We start from the raw sequence: 18,863 nt of genomic DNA on the forward strand, positions 1-18,863 counted from the left end.
TTTTATTTTTAAAGGGTTGTTAGAGGATGTGACGTTGAGCGGAAGTGTTGCTGTTTGTTGTGGCAGCAGAGACACCTCAGCAGCATCAGACAGTTGTGACCGAGCGGAAGAGGAGAAGAAGAAGAAGCGGAGGAGAAGCAGCAGCAGCGGAGGCGGGAGCCGGAGCCGAGCTGCTGTATGGCGGTGACAGTTTCCGCGGTAACTCTGCTTCCTGTTTATCTGCGATCACAGACACATGCTAAGCTAATGCTAACAGGAGGGGCCGCGCTGACGTGAAGCTGTTTCCTCTGACTGTAGTTACACTGAAGCCATTAAAACCCCACAAACACACTCGGACTCAAATCAATGAAGCTGATCACGTACAAACATGATCGGTTACAGGAGCTAAGCTAAGCTAACATTAGTCAGGCTCTGGACGGTCCTGTTAGCTGAAGCTAAGCTAGCTGGGGCTCTGTGCAGGTGAATGGAACACCTGGACAGAGGAGCAGGAGGTTCAGTCTGTTTGATGTATTGATCAGAAACTGATTGATCAGGGGAGGTTTGAAAGGATCCTGGAAATGGTTTAAAATGTTTGGCCTCTGGGTGAACAGCCAGTCTACCTGTAGACAGGTGACACCTGTAGTCCTGCTTGTTTACAGTATACGCTCTGTAGAAACAGCACTGACCTCAGGGGCTGGAAAACCTTGAATATGTACCTTGAAAAGTGCTTGAATGTGCGTGTGGCTGCAGACACTTTGAAGGGTCAGCAGAACTTAATATGGAGAAATGACTGAGGTCATCATTTGTGAGCCAATAAGAGAGCTCCGTCACATCAACAATTCTCCACTAGAAGTAGAGTGTATACCTCTGCCACAGTCCCCTTTAGTTCAGTCCAGTATCTGGTCTGGGTCCGTGTGACTGCTGAAGACCCTCCACCAGATCCACATTATTATTTGGATCCACGTCATGTCGTTCTCACTCAGACAGCCGATGTTCTTCATCAGATCTGTGTGTTGTTCTCACCTCACTGTGATTAAGAAGGAGAGAAACACTTCCTGGATAATAATAATAATAATAATAATAATAATAATTTTATTTATATAGCGCCTTTCATACATAAAATGTATCTCAAGGTGCTTTAAACAAATCATCAAACAATTAAAAACAGTATTAATCAACAGTCAGGCAGTAAAAATACACAGTGACAACAAAACAATAGCAGTGATAAAACAAAAACAATCATACGAATAAAATTAGGCCAAGTTAAAAACAAATCAATTTGAGGAAACAAAAAAAAAAGATAAAAGATACCACACTCAGATCCCGAATTATATGCCCTATTAAAAAGGAATGTTTTAAGTCGATTTTTGAAAATAGAGAGAGTATCTGCCCCACGAATTTGAATTGGGAGTTGATTCCAGAGAAGTGGGGCCCGATAGCAAAGAGCCCTGCCTCCCATACTACTTTTTAATACTCTAGGCACAACCAGCAAGCCTGCATTTTGGGATCGCAGAGTCTTATTTGGGTGGTAGGGAACTATAAGGTCCTCAAGATATGAGGGTGCCTGACCATGTAGTGCTTTATGTTGGGAGGAGAACTTTAAAATCTATTCTAGCAGTTACTGGGAGCAAGTGTAGAGAAGCCAAGACAGGCGAGATATGGTCTCTTTTTCTCATCCCAGTCAGGACACGGGCAGCAGTGTTTTGAACTAATTGGAGTGTCCTTAGTGACTTACTCGGACAACCCGACAGTAAAGAGTTACAGTAGTCAAGTCGTGAAGTCACAAATGCATGAATTAATTTTTCAGCGTCCTTTAGAGATAGAAGGGATCTGATTTTGGAAATGTTACGCAGATGAAAAAAGGCAGTTCTTGAGATTTCTTTAATGTGAGAGTCAAATGATAAATTCTGATCAAAAATAACACCAAGATTTCTGAGCGTGAGGGCTGAAGTTAAAGAGATGTCATTTAAAATAACAGTATCATTGACTAGATGTTTTCTAAGATGTTTAGGACCCAGTACAATAACTTCAGTCTTATCTGAGTTGAGCAGCAGAAAGTTACGAGTCATCCATATTTTAATATCCTGCAGACATGCTTGAAGTTTAGAAATTTTGTTGGTTTCGTTAGGTTTAAAGGATAAGTATAACTGAACATCGTCCGCATAACAATGAAAATGAATGTCATATTTTTCAATAACGCTACCAAGAGGAAGCAGATATAAAATGAATAGAATTGGACCAAGTACTGATCCTTGTGGAACGCCATAGCTCACTTTGGTGTACAAAGAGGATTCATCGTTAACATGTACAAACTGAGTTCTGTTAGATAGGTAGGATCTAAACCAGCTTAATGCAGTACCTTTGATACCAATTAGTGTGTTTAGTCTCTCTATTAGAATTTGATGATCAACGGTATCGAAAGCCGCGCTAAGATCAAGCAGAACAAGTACAGATAGACATCCCTCATCTGATGCAATTAAAAGGTCATTCGTGACCTTAACCAGAGCAGACTCTGTACTGTGGTCTTGATCTGGATCCACAGCAGAGTTTAACGGTCTGTTCTGGACCGAGACCCGTCCCCCGTCACAGAGTGTGACCTGCTGACTCTGTCCACAGGGAGGGCCGCCTCTCATCATGGAGAACGGACAGAGCACCACCACCAAGCTGGGCCTGCCACCGCTCACCCCGAACCAGCAGGAGGCGCTGCAGAAGGTCTCACACACACACACACACAGGTGAACAGTCTAAAGTGTGTATCTGTGTTTGTATCAGAGCTGTGATTGGCTGATTCCTGTCTGCAGGCGAAGAAGTACGCCATGGAGCAGAGCATCAAGAGTGTTCTGGTCAAACAGACGCTGGTTCAGCAGCAGCAGCTCAGCAGCCTGCAGGTACCACACACACACACACACACACACACCTGTCTGTTGATGACTTCAGAGGACGTGTTGTGTGACGAGGAGGACTCATGACTTCATGTGACTCTGTGTGTCTCTCAGATGGCGTCTCTCTCGATGGGTCTGGGGGACGCTCTCTCTCCTCTCCAGTCAGTAAGTCAGAAAACGTCTTTATTTGAAATCTTCTGATTTTTAATTCTGAGGAGGTCAACATGTCTTGATTCAGTCCAGGTCCAGAATGGTCCTGGACCTGGACCTGGTCGTCCTCAGGTGTGTTGTTGTGGTTTTCTTTTCCTGCGTGCGTGTGCTCAGGTAGCTGCTCAGCGTCAGAGAGCTCTGGCCATCATGTGTCGAGTTTACGTGGGCTCCATCTACTATGAGCTGGGAGAGGACACCATCAGACAGGCCTTCGCTCCGTTTGGACCAATCAAAAGCATCGACATGTCCTGGGACTCTGTCACCATGAAACACAAGGTCACACACACACACACACATACTGTCTTCTATATGTCCGTCCATGCGTGGTGCTTTCACTTTACGCAGACTCTGGTGTTAAAGGAACAGTTCACCCTAACAGTCACTCAGTCATCATCTCCTTCTGATGATATAAAGTCAGGCTCAGCCATCGTCTCCTCCTGATGATATAAAGTCAGGCTCAGCCATCGTCTCCTCCTGATGATATAAAGTCAGGCTCAGTCATCGTCTCCTCCTGATGATATAAAGTCAGGCTCAGCCATCATCTCCTCCTGATGATATAAAGTCAGGCTCAGTCATCGTCTCCTCCTGATGATATAAAGTCAGGCTCAGTCATCGTCTCCTCCTGATGATATAAAGTCAGGCTCAGTCATCATCTCCTCCTGATGATATAAAGTCAGGCTCAGCCATCGTCTCCTCCTGATGATATAAAGTCAGGCTCAGTCATCGTCTCCTCCTGATGATATAAAGTCAGGCTCAGCCATCATCTCCTCCTGATGATATAAAGTCAGGCTCAGCCATCGTCTCCTCCTGATGATATAAAGTCAGGCTCAGTCATCGTCTCCTCCTGATGATATAAAGTCAGGCTCAGCCATCATCTCCTCCTGATGATATAAAGTCAGGCTCAGTCATCGTCTCCTCCTGATGATATAAAGTCAGGTGAAGTCTCGTAGTCCACAGAACATTTCTGGAGCTTCACAGTAAAACAGAGTTGCAGCGTTCTGCTGAACACCTGAAGCAGCTGGAGATGATTTAAACATCAGGTGTCTCCATACAGCTCGTCTGCTGTGATCACAGTCTGCAGGAGAGAAGATTTACAGTCTCTGGCTGTGTCTCAATTCAGGGGCTGCATGCAATGGGACGGTCTAGCCGTCGGAGCATTTCCTGGTTGCGTCACCAGATGTTCCCGCCCTTACCCTTACGTCACGATTTCTGCCGCCCAGGCCCGCGAAAGTGATGATCTACACCACTTGATGTCACCATTTTCCTTCTTTCTTTCTTCTGTTTCGGGCACGCAAAGGATCTTGGGATATGGGAGGCCGTGAAGGATAGTAGTGGCGCGTCCTCCAAAAAGAGGGAAGGGAAGGCGGCGTTTGAAGTAGCCTTCGGATTGGGACGGCCTTCGCGCGGCGTTGTGACTAGGGCTGCCACAAACGATTATTTTGATAGTCGACTAATCACCGACTATTTTTTCGATTAGTCGACTAATCGGATCATACGTAAATTGAATGTATAACATACAGTTTATCGTACCAGCATGCAGCTGCTCTTATATAACAATCATTAGCTTTCAGCTTGAAGTGTTTAAGGTATATGCTAACTACTAGTGACATAGGCCTTAATAAACTCTCCCATGACATTCTCATGCACCTGTACATCAGAAACAATAGGAGTGATAGGTACAGTAGGATATGCAATAATTAACTACTGCATACATCTTGACAGCTCTACTTTACACTGTTGATTTGTATAATCCCAACAGACATGTCCGGTGATTTTCAGCTTTCTGTGTTTGTTTCTGTGTCTGTTCTGATGATACAAGTCAGAGGTCCTGAAATGTGTGTTTCTCTTCTATAAAACACGTCTCTCCACTGAGGGCTTCCTTCACCTTTGAAAGGGGGCAGAGCTCCGTGGGAAACACCTGCCTGACACAGCAACGTAGGGAACCGTGCACGTCCGCGGCGCACAGCTCCACGGACATGCACGGGGGAAAAACGGCGTCGCCGTCGCACCGAATGCACGCGGCTACGCGCCGCTTTGGGTTGTGAGCACGCATGTTGCGCGTCTACATTGGAAACTAATAGGTAGACTATTATCAGTATAATCAGAGGCAACCATGAATGAGTTCGCCTCAGTTTCACGTGATTGTCACTGTCAGCCTGTTAATTTTACTGACCCGAGCTGAGACGAACCCCCCCCCCCCAAACAAAAAGTCTTCGGATCTGAACGGTTCACACAAGTCACCTAATTGGCCACGAAAAAAGCGAGTTGCGCTTTTCGGCGCGCTGTTTGCATCCCTGAATATAACAAAAGTGCATTTTGTGCTCAGTGCTCACAACGAACTGTATTCAACTTTACTACACTCTGACTCTATATAATCCCAAACTGCACAAGGCTCTTGTTCTTAAGGCTAATGAATCAAATCGTCATCGCTAATGTTAACGTTTACAGCTATCAATATGAGTAAGTAGTAAGTTAGCTCTCTGTTTACGCTAATGTTAGCAGCTAACTAGCCAGTTAGCTTAACGAGACGCCGGTCCCTCTTCATCGTCGTTGTCAGCCACAACGTGCTTCCTTTTCAGGAGCTCGTGCATCACACTTGTGCTGCCGTGAAAGGCGAGTTCTGTGTTGCAGATATTGCATCGCACACTTTTCTCTTTAGTTTTCTTAAAATGCTCCCACACTTTTGAGCTCCGTTGCCGCCGGGTAGCCATGATACCAGAGAGCCCGTCTGGTATAACTTCAGGTGACACCACGGCTGACCCAGATTACCACTACTGCGCATGTGTGTCAAGGACAGAAAGGCAGACGCGGCAGTGGAAGGTGCAGCAGCAGAGAGAGAAAACAAAGTTAAAAAAAAAAAAACGACGCGTCGACTATTAAATTAGTTGTCGACGATTTAAATAGTCGACGTAATCGTGACTAGTCGACTAATCGTGGCAGCCCTAGTTGTGACGTAATTGGCCTTCAAATGTGCCCTTCGAAGGAAGCAGCCCCTGAATTGAGACACAACCCATGTGTGCAGTTGAGCTCGTGCACGCTCACGCTTTTAGCTTTTAGTTAGCAGCTACAGTGAAGATCTCAGCTTATTAAAGGGTGTAAATAACGTCTTGTTGTCATTAACCCATGGGTCTGTGTGTGTGCGTGCATGTGCGTGTGTGTGTGTGTCTGCAGGGTTTTGCCTTCGTCGAGTACGAGATGCCTGAAGCCGCCCAGCTGGCTCTGGAGCAGATGAACTCTGTTGTTCTTGGAGGCAGAAACATCAAGGTGAGTCCAGGTGAAGCGCCGCTCAGCAGCACACACATCCTGTGTGATGTGGCCTCTTCACACAGCTGCACACGCAGGACGGAGCTGTTCATGAGCTGCATCATGACATCATCACAGCTCCCGGCCTTTACTGGTTAGAACTGAAGACAAGTCCAGATCATCACCAGGAGACCTGTTCACAGGTCTGTGTGTGTCAACACATTTGGTTTGTTCCCTCCTGCTTGTCTTGCAGGTTGGGAGGCCCAGTAACATCGGCCAAGCTCAGCCAATCATCGACCAGCTGGCGGAGGAAGCACGTGCCTTTAACAGGATCTACGTGGCATCTGTCCACCCTGACCTCTCCGACGACGACATCAAGAGCGTCTTCGAGGCCTTCGGGAAGATCAAGTCTTGCATGTTGGCCCGAGAGCCGACGACTGGCCGGCACAAAAGCTACGGCTTCATCGGTGAGCGCAGCTGGCTAATATTAAAGTTTAAAGTCGAAAAAATGATCCAGAATGTTTCGCGTGTGCTCCCCCAATCAAACACACACGATCAATTCAGATCAATCAAACAACGTGCACGAAGAATGTGGACCAACAAGCAAAGCCAAGAATTAATTTGCCGGAGATTTAAAGATAAACCTAGTGCGCATGCGCCGCGGTGTATGCAGCCTGTTCCAGTCACTCCTGCTAACTTTAACTTTGTTTTCAACTTTTTTTCCTTTTTTCTTTATCTTACTCGTTCTGTTTTTACTTTAGCTATTTATTAAGCTACGTCCTCTCGAAACATGCTTGTGTGGAGAGTTTTTGTTGTTTCGCTTGTGGTGGAATCGCTACTTTTACTCTGCCACTCGACCGTTGCTCAGCAACACCGCACTGTTTACTCCAGGGATCAGCTGATAGAGCTGAAGCCGGCCTGCTTGGCTACGATAACGGAGGATATCCCTGTTGAACTCTGGAGAAAAACACACCGGGGATGCAGAGGGAAAGGATCGCTACAGCGGAGGAAAGGAGCGAAACATCGGAGACTTATGGAGAGGAAGACATACAAGCCGTGTCTCCCATCTCTCGTCATGGGCAACCTGAGATCACTGGGGAATAAGATGGACGAGCTTACGGCGCTAACCCGGAGTCATCAGGAATACCGAGAGTGTAGTCTGATGATTTTTTCAGAGTCATGGCTACACACGGATGTTCCTGACCACAATGTTTCCACCGAGGGTTTCCACACTGTCCGGGCTGACAGGGACTGCACTATAGGAGGGGGGCTTGCTGTTTATGTGAACAACAGGTGGTGCAATCCTGGTCACATTACCATCAAAGACCGCATCTGCAGCCCGGATATTGAAATGTGGGTCTCCGTCCTTATTATTTACCCTGTGAATTCTCACATGCTATTGTCGTGGCTGTGTATATTCCCCCGTCCGCTAACCCGACGTCGGCATGTGACGTCATCCACTCGACATAGCCGGACTACAGACTGCTCACCCGAGTGCTCTCATTATAATCTCGGGTGACTTCAACCATGTCTCCATTAAAAAAACACTCCCGAAATTCACCCAGTATGTGACCTGTAAAACCAGAGAGGAGAAGACCCTGGACCTGCTGTATGCTAATGTAAAGGATGCATACACCTCCACGTCTCTCCCCCCGCTGGGAAGATCAGATCACAACCTGGTGCTTCTCACCCCCTGCTATGTGCCTCTAGTGAAGAGGCTGCCTGTGACCACAAACACAGTGAGGACATTGTCAGAGGAATGCTACGAGGCACTGCAGTGGAAACTCCAGCAGAATAACATGAGGGAGGTCTGGAGTGGTATGAGGACCATCACCGGTTTCAGACCAACTAGCAGTGGCGCTGATGGTAGTGTGGCTAGGGCCAATGAGTTAAATCTGTTCTTCAACAGGTTTGACACTGCAGCCCTGGCCCCTGCTGGCTCTCCTGTTGACTGTCTCCAGCCACCACAGCTTCTGACCCCCCTCCTCCTCCTGATAGCACCCCATCCAACTCTTTGAGCCCCTCACACCCATCCCCCACTCCTCACACCTCCTCTGGCTCCCATGCTACCTGCCCTCCTCTCACTATGGACTCCAACTCTCCCCCTCCTCGACCTGCACTGTTTACACCGCTTCATGTTAGGAGACAGCTGAGCAAACTCCCCGCCGGTAAGGCTGCAGGCCCTGACGGTGTCAGCCCACGGGTTCTCAGAGCCTGCGCCGAACAGCTCTGTGGAGTGCTTCATCGGGTCTTCAACATGAGCCTGAGGGTCCCTGTGATATGGAAGACGTCCTGCCTTGTTCCAGTGCCAAAGACGCCGCAGCCCAGTGGTTTCTCGGACTACCGACCGGTGGCACTGACGTCACATATCATGAAGACCCTTGAGAGACTCATCCTAGAGCAGCTCATGCCTGTGGTCAGGCCTCACCTGGATCCCCTCCAGTTCGCCTACCAGCCCCGGATTGGAGTTGAGGATGCCATTATCTACCTGCTGAACCGTGTCTACACCCACCTGGACAAGCCGGGGAGCACTGTGAGGGTCACGTTCTTTGACTTCTCCAATATAATATAATTCTTTCAATACCATCAGGCCTGCTGTACTGGGTGACAAGCTGACGGCGATGCTGGTGGATCCCCCCCTTGTGTCCTGGACTGTGAACTACCTCACTGGCCGACCACAGTACGTGCGCTTGCAACGCTGTGTGTCAGATGCAGTGGTCAGCAACACCGGGGCCCCACAAGGGACTGTCCTCTCTCCTTTCCTCTTCACCCTTTACACCACGGACTTCAGCTACCAGACATCGTGCCATCTTCAGAAGTTTTCTGATGACTCTGCTGTTGTTGGATGTATCAGCAAGGTGATGAGGCTGAATACAGGGCTGTGGTGGATAACCTAGTCACATGGTGTGAGCTGAACCACCTGCAGCTCAACACAACAAAGACCAGAGAGCTGGTGGTGGATCTGAGGAGAACCAGGACACCAGTGACCCCAGTTTCCATCCTGGGGCACAACGTGGACATCGTTGAACGCTACAAACATCTGGGGGTGTTCATCGACAATAAACTGGACTGGACTAAGAACACTGAAGTCCTGTACAAGAAGGGACAGAGCCGCCTCTATTTTCTGAGGAGGCTCCGCTCCTTTAACATCTGCCGGACTATGCTGAGGATGTTTTATGAGTCTGTGGTGGCCGGTGCTGTTCTGTTTGCTGTTGTGTGCTGGGGCAGCAGGCTGAGAGTAGCAGACGCCAACAGACTCAACAAGCTGATCAGGAAGGCCAGTGACGTTGTGGGGGTGGAGCTGGACACTTTGACAGCAGTGTCAGACAGAAGGATGCTGTCGAAGTTGCGGGCGATACTGCAGTATGACTTTCACCCTCTCCACAACGCTCTGGTCAAACAGAAGAGCACCTTCAGTGAGAGACTAATTGCTCCCAAATGCATCACTGAGCGCCACAGGAAGTCATTCCTACCTGTGGCTATTAAACTTTACAACTCCTCCCTCTGATGAGCGGACTCAAATGGCTATATATATATATTTCTATATGTATAAATATGTTTCATCTCATCTCATTTTCTTAACCGCTTTTCTGTGAGGGTCGCGGGGATGTTACCGCTTTATCCCCCCCTTTCAGGGGGTTGCGCGGGTTACTGGAGCCAATCCCAGTCTTCATATGGGCGAAGGCCATGGGTACATCCCTGGACGAGTCGCCAGTTCGTCGCAGGGCCCTTTCTGACGGCAGAGGCTGCCACACAAGGTGCCAACTGCACGTCAGGAGCAATTTCGGGGTTCAGTATCTTGCTCAGTTCTGACCAGGGGAGCCGGGGTTCGAACCCGCTCTACCCACTGAGCTACAGCCGCCCATATATATGTTTATCTATGTATATTTCCCATATGCCATATTTATATTGCACTGTATATCTGTAAATACTTGGAGTGGTCATTGAACACTTTATTTTGTTGTCTACTATTTTATTTATATCTTTATTTTTATCTCGTTTCCATTCATGCTATATTTCTATCTCTACGTTGCACGGAGCATCTGGAACAAAAACAATTTCCCCCGGGGATTAATAAAGTATTCTGATTCTGATTCTGATAAAAAACGTTGAACTGAACCAACATGGAGGTCAGAGTTCACTGCGTGTTGTTGCATGAACTGACACTAGAACTGAAACCAGTTGTCGATTAATAGAAAATTAATTTGCAACTGTTTTCAAACCAAGCGTCTCTGGTTCCAGTCTGTCTAATATTCATAATATTTTCTGTCTTTCTGTCTCGTAAACTGAATCTGAGTCGTGTGAAGATGTTAGAGATCATCAGGATGACAAAGATGTGACTCAGTGTAGAAAACAAGTCAAACCATTAACTGCTCGAATGTCTGGAGCATCTTGAGTATTTCAACAGTTTAACAGATGAGCTCCGTCCGTCATTTTAACTTTCAGGCCGCATTGCAGACAGACGTCGTCTCCATTGTTGTTGACGTTCTCGGTAGGGGTGGGGGAAAAAATCGATTCACATAAGAATCGCGATTCTAATCATCCACGATTCTGAATCGATTCATAAACTTCAAAAATCGATTTAAAAAAAAAAAATATATATATATATATATATATATATATATATATATTTTTTGTATTTTGAAAAATCACACAACACCAATTTGTGTGATTTGTGTACAGTTTATTTTTGTAACTTCTGGGAGAAAAGGCAGCTGGCCTAAGCTTTTATTTAGGCAATTTTATTTATGCAAGTTATTTCTTGTACAGTAAGTAAGTTTTTATTTGTTTAGCATGAATAAATGTTGCCTTTTTTTAATGTTTGCCTTTGTGTGATTACATCATTAGAATCAGTTTGTTTAAAAATCACATTATCTTATACAAACTGTATTGTTTTGATGCCATAATTTGCCTTAACACACTATGCACTGTATCAATTTTTGAATCGAGAATCGTTTGAATCGAGAATCGGTTCTGAATCGAATCGTGAGACACCCAAAGATTCACACCCCTAATTCTCGGTGTTTGAGCTCTGAGTGCAGCAGCGAGACTCAGACTGTGTGAAGGTCGTCACAGTGTGATGAACGTTTGAGCCTTCGGGGGGCGCTGCTGAGGCTGTGTGGACTGCACTGATGGTGGAGCTAACTGTTGTTTGTCTCCAGAGTACGAGAAGGCTCAGTCCTCTCAGGACGCTGTGGCCTCCATGAACCTGTTCGATCTGGGCGGTCAGTACCTGCGGGTGGGGAAGGCCGTGACTCCGCCCGTCCCCCTCCTCACGCCCACGGCTCCAGGAGGTCTCCCCGCCGCTGCCGCCGTGGCTGCCGCCGCTGCCACTGCTAAGATCACTGCTCAGGTGAGTCTTGAAGCCCCGTCCACCAGCCACAGGAGAGACACAAGCCCCATTCACACTGCCGTTTGCATGCGTAGCTACGTCGTCGACGCAGACCCCTACGCGGACCCTGCGCCGTAGCCTGACGTGCGCCTCCAAAAAATCCTGACTACGGCAAGGACTGGGATTGGTCCGCTCAGACCGTCATTCCGGCAGTTGCTTTTCCGGTCAACAGTATAACAACACTGCCAGTTACTTCTGCTGCTTGCATGCTTGTCTCCTATTGCTTGTGAACTCCATGCTTTGTGAGATCCCAGCAGGGCAGGAGGAGTATTGGTGTTGTGCAGCATGTAGCTTGTAAGCCCCACACTGTGACCAGAATGCTACACAGCAAATCCGCTCTGACCGCAACTGCAGTGCAAGAGAGCAAGAACCCCCCGAAACCAACCCCCCCTGGCGGTGAATTGCAGACCAACGTGTTCCCTCGACGCAGAACTTCGAATGCTCAATGACGGCGTAGGGTCGCAGAAGCATAAACTAAGCTTAAGCCAGCGGCGCGGAGCGAGGGTGTGTCGGTCTGATGGTGTTCACTGTGTGATAACTGTACAGATCCTTCACTCAACAAAATATAGAGAAATGTCCCACAAAGCAACGTTACAGGACCAAACAACAGTAGCGTAGTAACTGCTCGTGTCTTTGGCAACTTATATGAGGAAAATAATACCGCAGTTATAGTGGAGAAGTGTCTGTCAGCCTGTCGGTCCGACCGACTCTTCGTCACATTTCTGCCCAAAAAACAGCGTCTGTCCCCGGCAGAAAACTTTAAGTTTGTCGCGGTGAAAAAAATCACAGACGCGTTCCGTCATCATCACGACGTTGTTCGTCTTTTACTCCGGAGCTCCTCGGCTCTGTGTGACCAACCACCGCTGTGGCGATAATGTGGCGTCTCTGTGTGAAAAGGGCTACAGACAGGAAGTACTGCAGTATTACTGGGGTACCACCGAGCACTGAAGTACTTCTACATGTAATACTACAGTACTGGATGTAGTGATGTATTCTGTGCAGTATTTTATGTAGTAGTCTTTATATTTATGGCAGCTTTTGATACGGAATGTTAGGTAGTAGTTCATGTATTTTGTATTACTGTTTTCCACAGAAGTGTATATCTGAGTATTTTAGGTATTTTCACTATTTTAATATATTTTGTGTAGTAATGTATATATTTTTCACAGTACTTGTATATTTTGGATAGTATAAATTGTATTCTGTGCTGTGATGTGTTCAGGAGGCGGTGGGAACGTCGGTGCTTGGAGCTCTGGCCGGACCGACGCTCCTCTCTCAGCAGCTGGGAGGACTTCCTCAGGCTGTCATGGCTGCTCAGGCTCCAGGTGTCATCACAGGTAGGAACACCTACAGCCCCGCCCACACACATAAACCCCAACCCACACTAACAAGACACCCTGCTGTCCAATCATATTACAGATCTCCTGCCATGTCAGTGTGCAGGCATTTATACACCTGTAGACTGTCACCTGTCCTCAGTCCTCACACCTGTAGACTGTCACCTGTCCTCAGTCATCACGCCTGTAGACTGTCACCTGTCCTCAGTCCTCACACCTGTAGACTGTCACCTGTCCTCAGTCCTCACACCTGTAGACTGTCACCTGTCCTCAGTCCTCACGCCTGTAGACTGTCACCTGTCCTCAGTCCTCACACCTGTAGTTTTAACCAGTTGAGTTATTTTGTAAATGTTTTATTTGACACCTGTTGTTTCCTGACTCAGGACGAACATTAATCTTTTCATTTTTATTTGTTTCATCTGATTTGGTTCTCTGCTCGTCTGTGCTCAGAACAAACTCCTGAAGTCCTGACGGATTATATTTTCTTTAATGTTGTGCAAACCAGAATCTAGTGTGTGATGTGTTGACAGGAGTGTGTGATGTGTTGACAGGAGTGTGTGTGATGTGTTGACAGGAGTGTGTGATGTGTTGACAGGAGTGTGTGTGATGTGTTGACAGGAGTGTGTGTGATGTGTTGACAGGAGTGTGTGATGTGTTGACAGGAGTGTCAGACTTCAGTCAGACGTCCCACTTGCTGTCTGTGTTACTTCGTCTGAAGCGTCTCCACTAATACATTTTCTCTTTTATTGTCTTTTCTCTCTCTGTTTTTTCTCCCCCCCCCCCGACCCCCAACATTTGTACCATCAGTGACCTCTTAGCCCCTCCCCTTTGCCACACACTGACCAACCAGTGAAGAGGACTGTTTCTAGCCCCTCCCTCTAAACATAGCCCCTCATTCTTATTGGCCAGTGAGTCTCAGATCAGATTCAGTCATGTTGTACAGCACACCTGAGCGGTGGGCGGGCGGGGTCACATCCTTACCCCCTGTTTACCACTGCAGGGCTGGTGATGTAGTGCAGGTGGGCGGGGTCAGAACAGAAGCATATGCTGCATTTCAATAGTAGTTCCCCTCCATCTTTGCTATTACGTAACAAGCACTCATCACCAGGAGAGAAGAGGGAAGGTGGTGCAGGTTTAGCACTGTAACCTGCTGCAAAGCATTGTGGGTGATCTTCACCTCTGGAGTGGAGTGACAGTTCGAGAGTCGATATCAAGCTCACTTCCATTTTTGAATGCAGCAGTAAAGTCAGTTTGCAGATTTGACTCCACCCGTCTCCTGAGCAGGGCAGTGCAGGCTTGTTTAACCAGTACACCCAGTGTAATCTGTGGTTGGTAGAAGATGCCGGGGGTCGCTCCCAGTCCGGTGGAGAAGCTGCCTTCCAGGAGGAGGTTCTTCTTCTCCAGCAGCCTGGGGCAAATTCCTGCGGCTGGACCGCCGCCGCCCGTCTGACAGTCCTGTACCTCCTGCTTCCTGTCTGTTTCAGGTGTGACCCCGGCTCGACCCGGCCTCCCTCAGGTGGGTCTGGTAAACCCGGTGCTGGCAACACCAGCACTGGGAACCACTTTTGGCTCTGAGGTGAAGAGGAAAGAGGAGGAGGTGGAGGAGCGTCAGCAGGATGGAGCCATGGAGCCACTCAGTGAGCAGGAGCACATGAGCATCAGTGGCAGCAGCGCCAGGCACATGGTGATGAGGAAACTGCTCCGGAAACAGGAGGTACGAGTTGAAGTCCTGCCCCCACGAGTACGGAACTAACAACCAGCTGCTGGAGTTAGACTCTAACATCCAGGAGGACGGTTGATTCAGGACTTGTTGGTCTTGAACAGGACTTGTTGGTCTTGATTCAGGACTTGTTGGTCTTGATTCAGGACTTGTTGGTCTTGAACAGGACTTGTTGGTCTTGATTCAGGACTTGTTGGTCTTGAACAGGACTTGTTGGTCTTGATTCAGGACTTGTTGGTCTTGATTCAGGACTTGTTGGTCTTGAACAGGACTTGTTGGTCTTGATTCAGGACTTGTTGGTCTTGAACAGGACTTGTTGGTCTTGATTCAGGACTTGTTGGTCTTGAACAGGACTTGTTGGTCTTGAACAGGACTTGTTGGTCTTGATTCAGGACTTGTTGGTCTTGAACAGGACTTGTTGGTCTTGATTCAGGACTTGTTGGTCTTGAACAGGACTTGTTGCAAACCAAAACTGTTTCTTTCCAGTTTGTAGATTTATAGCAATCATGAGCAGTTTGCGAAAGTCGTCACATGAGAAGGAGAAAAGGTTCAGAAGTAAACAAATGTAAAGGTGAGTTCAGGAGAATTGGAAGGAAACTAATCAGAGTCCGGTCGTGCAGGTGCAGCGACCTGAACTTTCATTAGATGCGAGCAAAGATAAGATAAGATAAGATTAAGACTTTGTTCTCACCTTATTTTGTGTCAACAGTGTTATGAAATATAAAATGTAATTATAATTTTGATAAATACACTGAAACGATTTACCCTCTCCGTCAGTCGACCGTGATGGTCCTGAGGAACATGGTCGGTCCTGACGACATCGATGACGACTTGGAGGGCGAGGTCACCGAGGAGTGTGGGAAGTTTGGCCGGGTGAAGCGTGTCATCATCTACCAGGAGCGTCAGGGTGAGGAGGACGACGCTGACGTCATTGTCAAGATCTTTGTGGAGTTTTCAGAAGTGGCCGAGATGAACCGAGCCATCCAGGCACTCAACAACCGCTGGTTCGGAGGACGCAAGGTGGTCGCAGAGGTTTATGACCAGGAACGCTTCAACAACAGTGACCTGTCGGCGTAGAACACACACACACACATAAACACTGATGAACACATATACACACTCAGAGCGTAGAGTAGTGGCCTCTTTCTAACCTGTCACTTTTTTATCTGTTTGTCTTCTTCACTTTGTCTCCGTACAGGATTTAAAGGACCATCCCGCTGTTTCTTATGTTTTAAGTACAAATCACACAGTTTACATTCCTGCTGATCGTTTTCCAAATCAACAATGTTTTCATGTCATTTTAATGTGTTCTGCACATTAATCGGCTCTCTGCCTCATCAAGAGTCTGCTCAGCACACACATACATCAAATATGTGTGTGCTGAGGCCTCAGTATTGCCAGTGTTCTACACTGGAGCTTCAAGACGAGTTAGCATTAGCATAGTTTCATGTTTCCTGTTACAACAGGCAGCTATGGAGGGATTTGTTGAAGATATTGATTGACATTTACATCAGCCAATGGCACCAAATGCCAATGCCCCCCCCCCCCCCACCCCGCCATGGACACTGTGGTTGGACGGAGCATCACAGCCTCAGAGAGGTCAGAGGTCAGTGTGACGACTGTATACAGTACCGAGGTGATTGTCTTCATGTTTGTGGCTCCTGGCACCTCGGGCCTGACTCAACTAATAGGACGGCCAACTAGCGAACAGTAGCTAGATTAGCAGCAGTTTAGCATCAAAGCTCACAGCTGTCCGTCAGGAAACTTCATAAATCACCTCAGTGCTGAAACTGTCCTCCGTCGTTCTCAGAGGCTGCTGGTTAGCAGCAGTTAGTGGTTACTATAGCAACAAGTAAAGCTCCAGTCCAGAGTGGAAGCAGAGCAGCCGCAGGACATGAGGAAATACTGTCTCCATAAAATATGACCCAGTTTTATCTAAATCAGTCAATAAAGTTCTAAAGTTGTGTTTTTGTACAGAAATCCGTGTGGCTGAGAAACACTTCTTGTTTTTATACGTCCATGGCAGCGTCAGAGTATAGAGAAAGTGTTTATTGGATGAAAAATGTGCACAGGATGAGTCATCAACATTTTTTATTGTTTTCCAGGAAACTACAAAATGTAAAATACCAGTAAGAATTCCGACAACACAACTGTTTTCCACTGTTGGCCTGACACTGACGTACAGGTGAGACGTGATTAAAACACTGAAACACTGTTTTTGACTTCATGGGAGCTTTAATCCAGGGACCTGATGAGCAGACAGCAGGACCAACACGGGGTTAACTGTTTGAAGACTGCTGTTGCTGCGTTCGGGGACACTCTGACGTCTGAGCTATGAGTTGTGTAATACGTTCAGCAGGAGTGAAGGTTTGAGCAGAAACATGAAGCCAACTGTGGTCCAGATGTTCCTTTACCTGTTTAGATCCAGACAGCAGAAACATCTGGATGCTCATCCTCTACTTCTGTTTATGAACCGACTGACGTTCCTGAACGCACCACACCATCATCCAGACTCAAAGTGACTTCAGTCTGTTTTCCATGTTTTCGTGACGTTCTCTGAACGCCGTTTCAGTATTTGGATTCTCTGAGACGCTTCACAGCTGATGGTGCGTTCAGGTGTCACACTCAGAAATATGTGAATAAAACTGTTCTTTTTTCAGAATGAGTGTGTTTGTATTTATTCATCCTGAGCTGTTCTTTGATTGGCTGACAGTTGGTTCTATGCCATGACAGAAATGGGAAAGGACACAGAGTGCAAACTGAACATGAGTAATTTATTATAATTAACAAAAACTAAACAATCAATAGCAGTATGTGTATGTCAGTGGTGTCGGTGGAGCAAAACAATAATTAAAACAAAACCAAGAAGGTGCAGGCGATGAGAGGAGACCAAGAGAACCAGCCCAGTTAGAGGCTGGACTTTTATATCCACCGAGACCAGGCGCTCCAGATCAGGCTGCCGCTGCAGGCCGCCTCCTCTGGTGACCTCAGAGAGAGACAACCTCCGCAAACACTCAGCCAGTAGCAGAACCAGTCACACCAGTCAGTCAGACCAGAGTATCTCAGCTGCTGTCTGTTGATGAACGATCATTCAGGTTGAACATAATCACAAACTTCACTGCTGAGTTGTCGACAGCTTTTCTTTGTCAGCTTCACACAAAACCAAACTGCATTAAAGAACAAAGATCCGAAGATGGAGGAGAAATGAGCAGAACCACAGCGACCATTACATCATCAGCTCACAGATTCAAACTCAACAACTCAGGACTCAAACTCACAACCTCTGACAACAACAAACCTGCCAGGTGAGACACAGTCACCATGGTTACATGAAGAGGCAGAACAGAACAGAGACATGAGAACTTTCACAACAAAACATCCCCCATTGGATCAGAACTGAAGACTTATTAAGAAACAATTTACAGAAAAAGACATTTGAAGTAGTTTAACAGCTTTTAATAAAACGGTGACCGAGTTGATCCTGTCTCCTCGCAGCTTAATAAGAACTAGAATTACAATAAGAACTAGAATAATGAGAAGGACATTGGCAGTTGGGAGAAGTTGTGCAGCAGAATGAGGTTGTGATCTTATAATTATAACAGTTTGTTACTGAAGCTCTAGAAAAGCCACAGTGAACAAATTTAACAAAGACGTGGGGGAAAAAAAGAAAAATACAGTGACGTCACATGCTCAGGCACCAATCAAGATTTGTTGGCTCGTGTCAGTCAGATGAGACCAGAGCAGGTGATCAGTGTCGAGCTGTGAGTTGTTGCCACCTGCTGGTTATATTTAATATGACAGCTGACAGGAAGTACTCAGATCAGTACATTCTTCACTCTGCTGTGGTGAGATGTCATCTGACAGAATGACTGAAGAGGCTTCACCTGCGCCACCTGCAGGTGCAGGTGATATTACAGGTGATGTCCACCTAGAGACACTGAGCAGGACGTCAGTAAACTTTATGGAGTTACGTGAGTGTCTAAATGAAAAACATAAAAACATGTCTGGCTCTGTGATTACGGGCTAATTCATGTAGAATAACGACCTCGTGCACTTTAAGTTGATCTTTATGTTCAATCCTTTAAAACGCTACAAATATA

General features: G+C 46.9%; 1 protein-coding gene across 1 annotated transcript; it reads left to right on the forward strand.

The window, feature by feature from the left end:
• Nucleotides 1-50: 50 nt before the first annotated feature.
• Nucleotides 51-17,425, forward strand: puf60a (poly-U binding splicing factor a). Its single transcript, XM_084370056.1, has 11 exons — nucleotides 51-198; nucleotides 2,596-2,691; nucleotides 2,781-2,867; nucleotides 2,976-3,026; nucleotides 3,186-3,347; nucleotides 6,243-6,335; nucleotides 6,568-6,781; nucleotides 11,477-11,667; nucleotides 12,929-13,043; nucleotides 14,528-14,757; nucleotides 15,541-17,425. Exons 1-11 carry the CDS (start codon nucleotides 178-180, stop codon nucleotides 15,838-15,840), a joined length of 1,560 nt encoding a protein of 519 aa, XP_084226182.1. The 5' UTR covers nucleotides 51-177; the 3' UTR covers nucleotides 15,841-17,425.
• Nucleotides 17,426-18,863: the final 1,438 nt, after the last annotated feature.

The sequence above is a fragment of the Pagrus pagrus genome (genome assembly GCF_965226575.1).
Source record: "Pagrus pagrus genome assembly, chromosome: 12".
Lineage (NCBI taxonomy): Eukaryota > Metazoa > Chordata > Actinopteri > Spariformes > Sparidae > Pagrus > Pagrus pagrus.

What these genes read in the sequence shown, in the direction of transcription:
- puf60a (XM_084370056.1), top strand. Translation starts at nt 178, where the DNA reads ATGGCGGTGACAGTTTCCGCG. An exon ending in AGCAGCTCAGCAGCCTGCAG is followed by an intron (nt 2,868 to 2,975) that starts GTACCACACACA and finishes TGTGTCTCTCAG; the next exon opens with ATGGCGTCTCTCTCGATGGG. An exon ending in GGCTCCAGGTGTCATCACAG is followed by an intron (nt 13,044 to 14,527) that starts GTAGGAACACCT and finishes TGTCTGTTTCAG; the next exon opens with GTGTGACCCCGGCTCGACCC.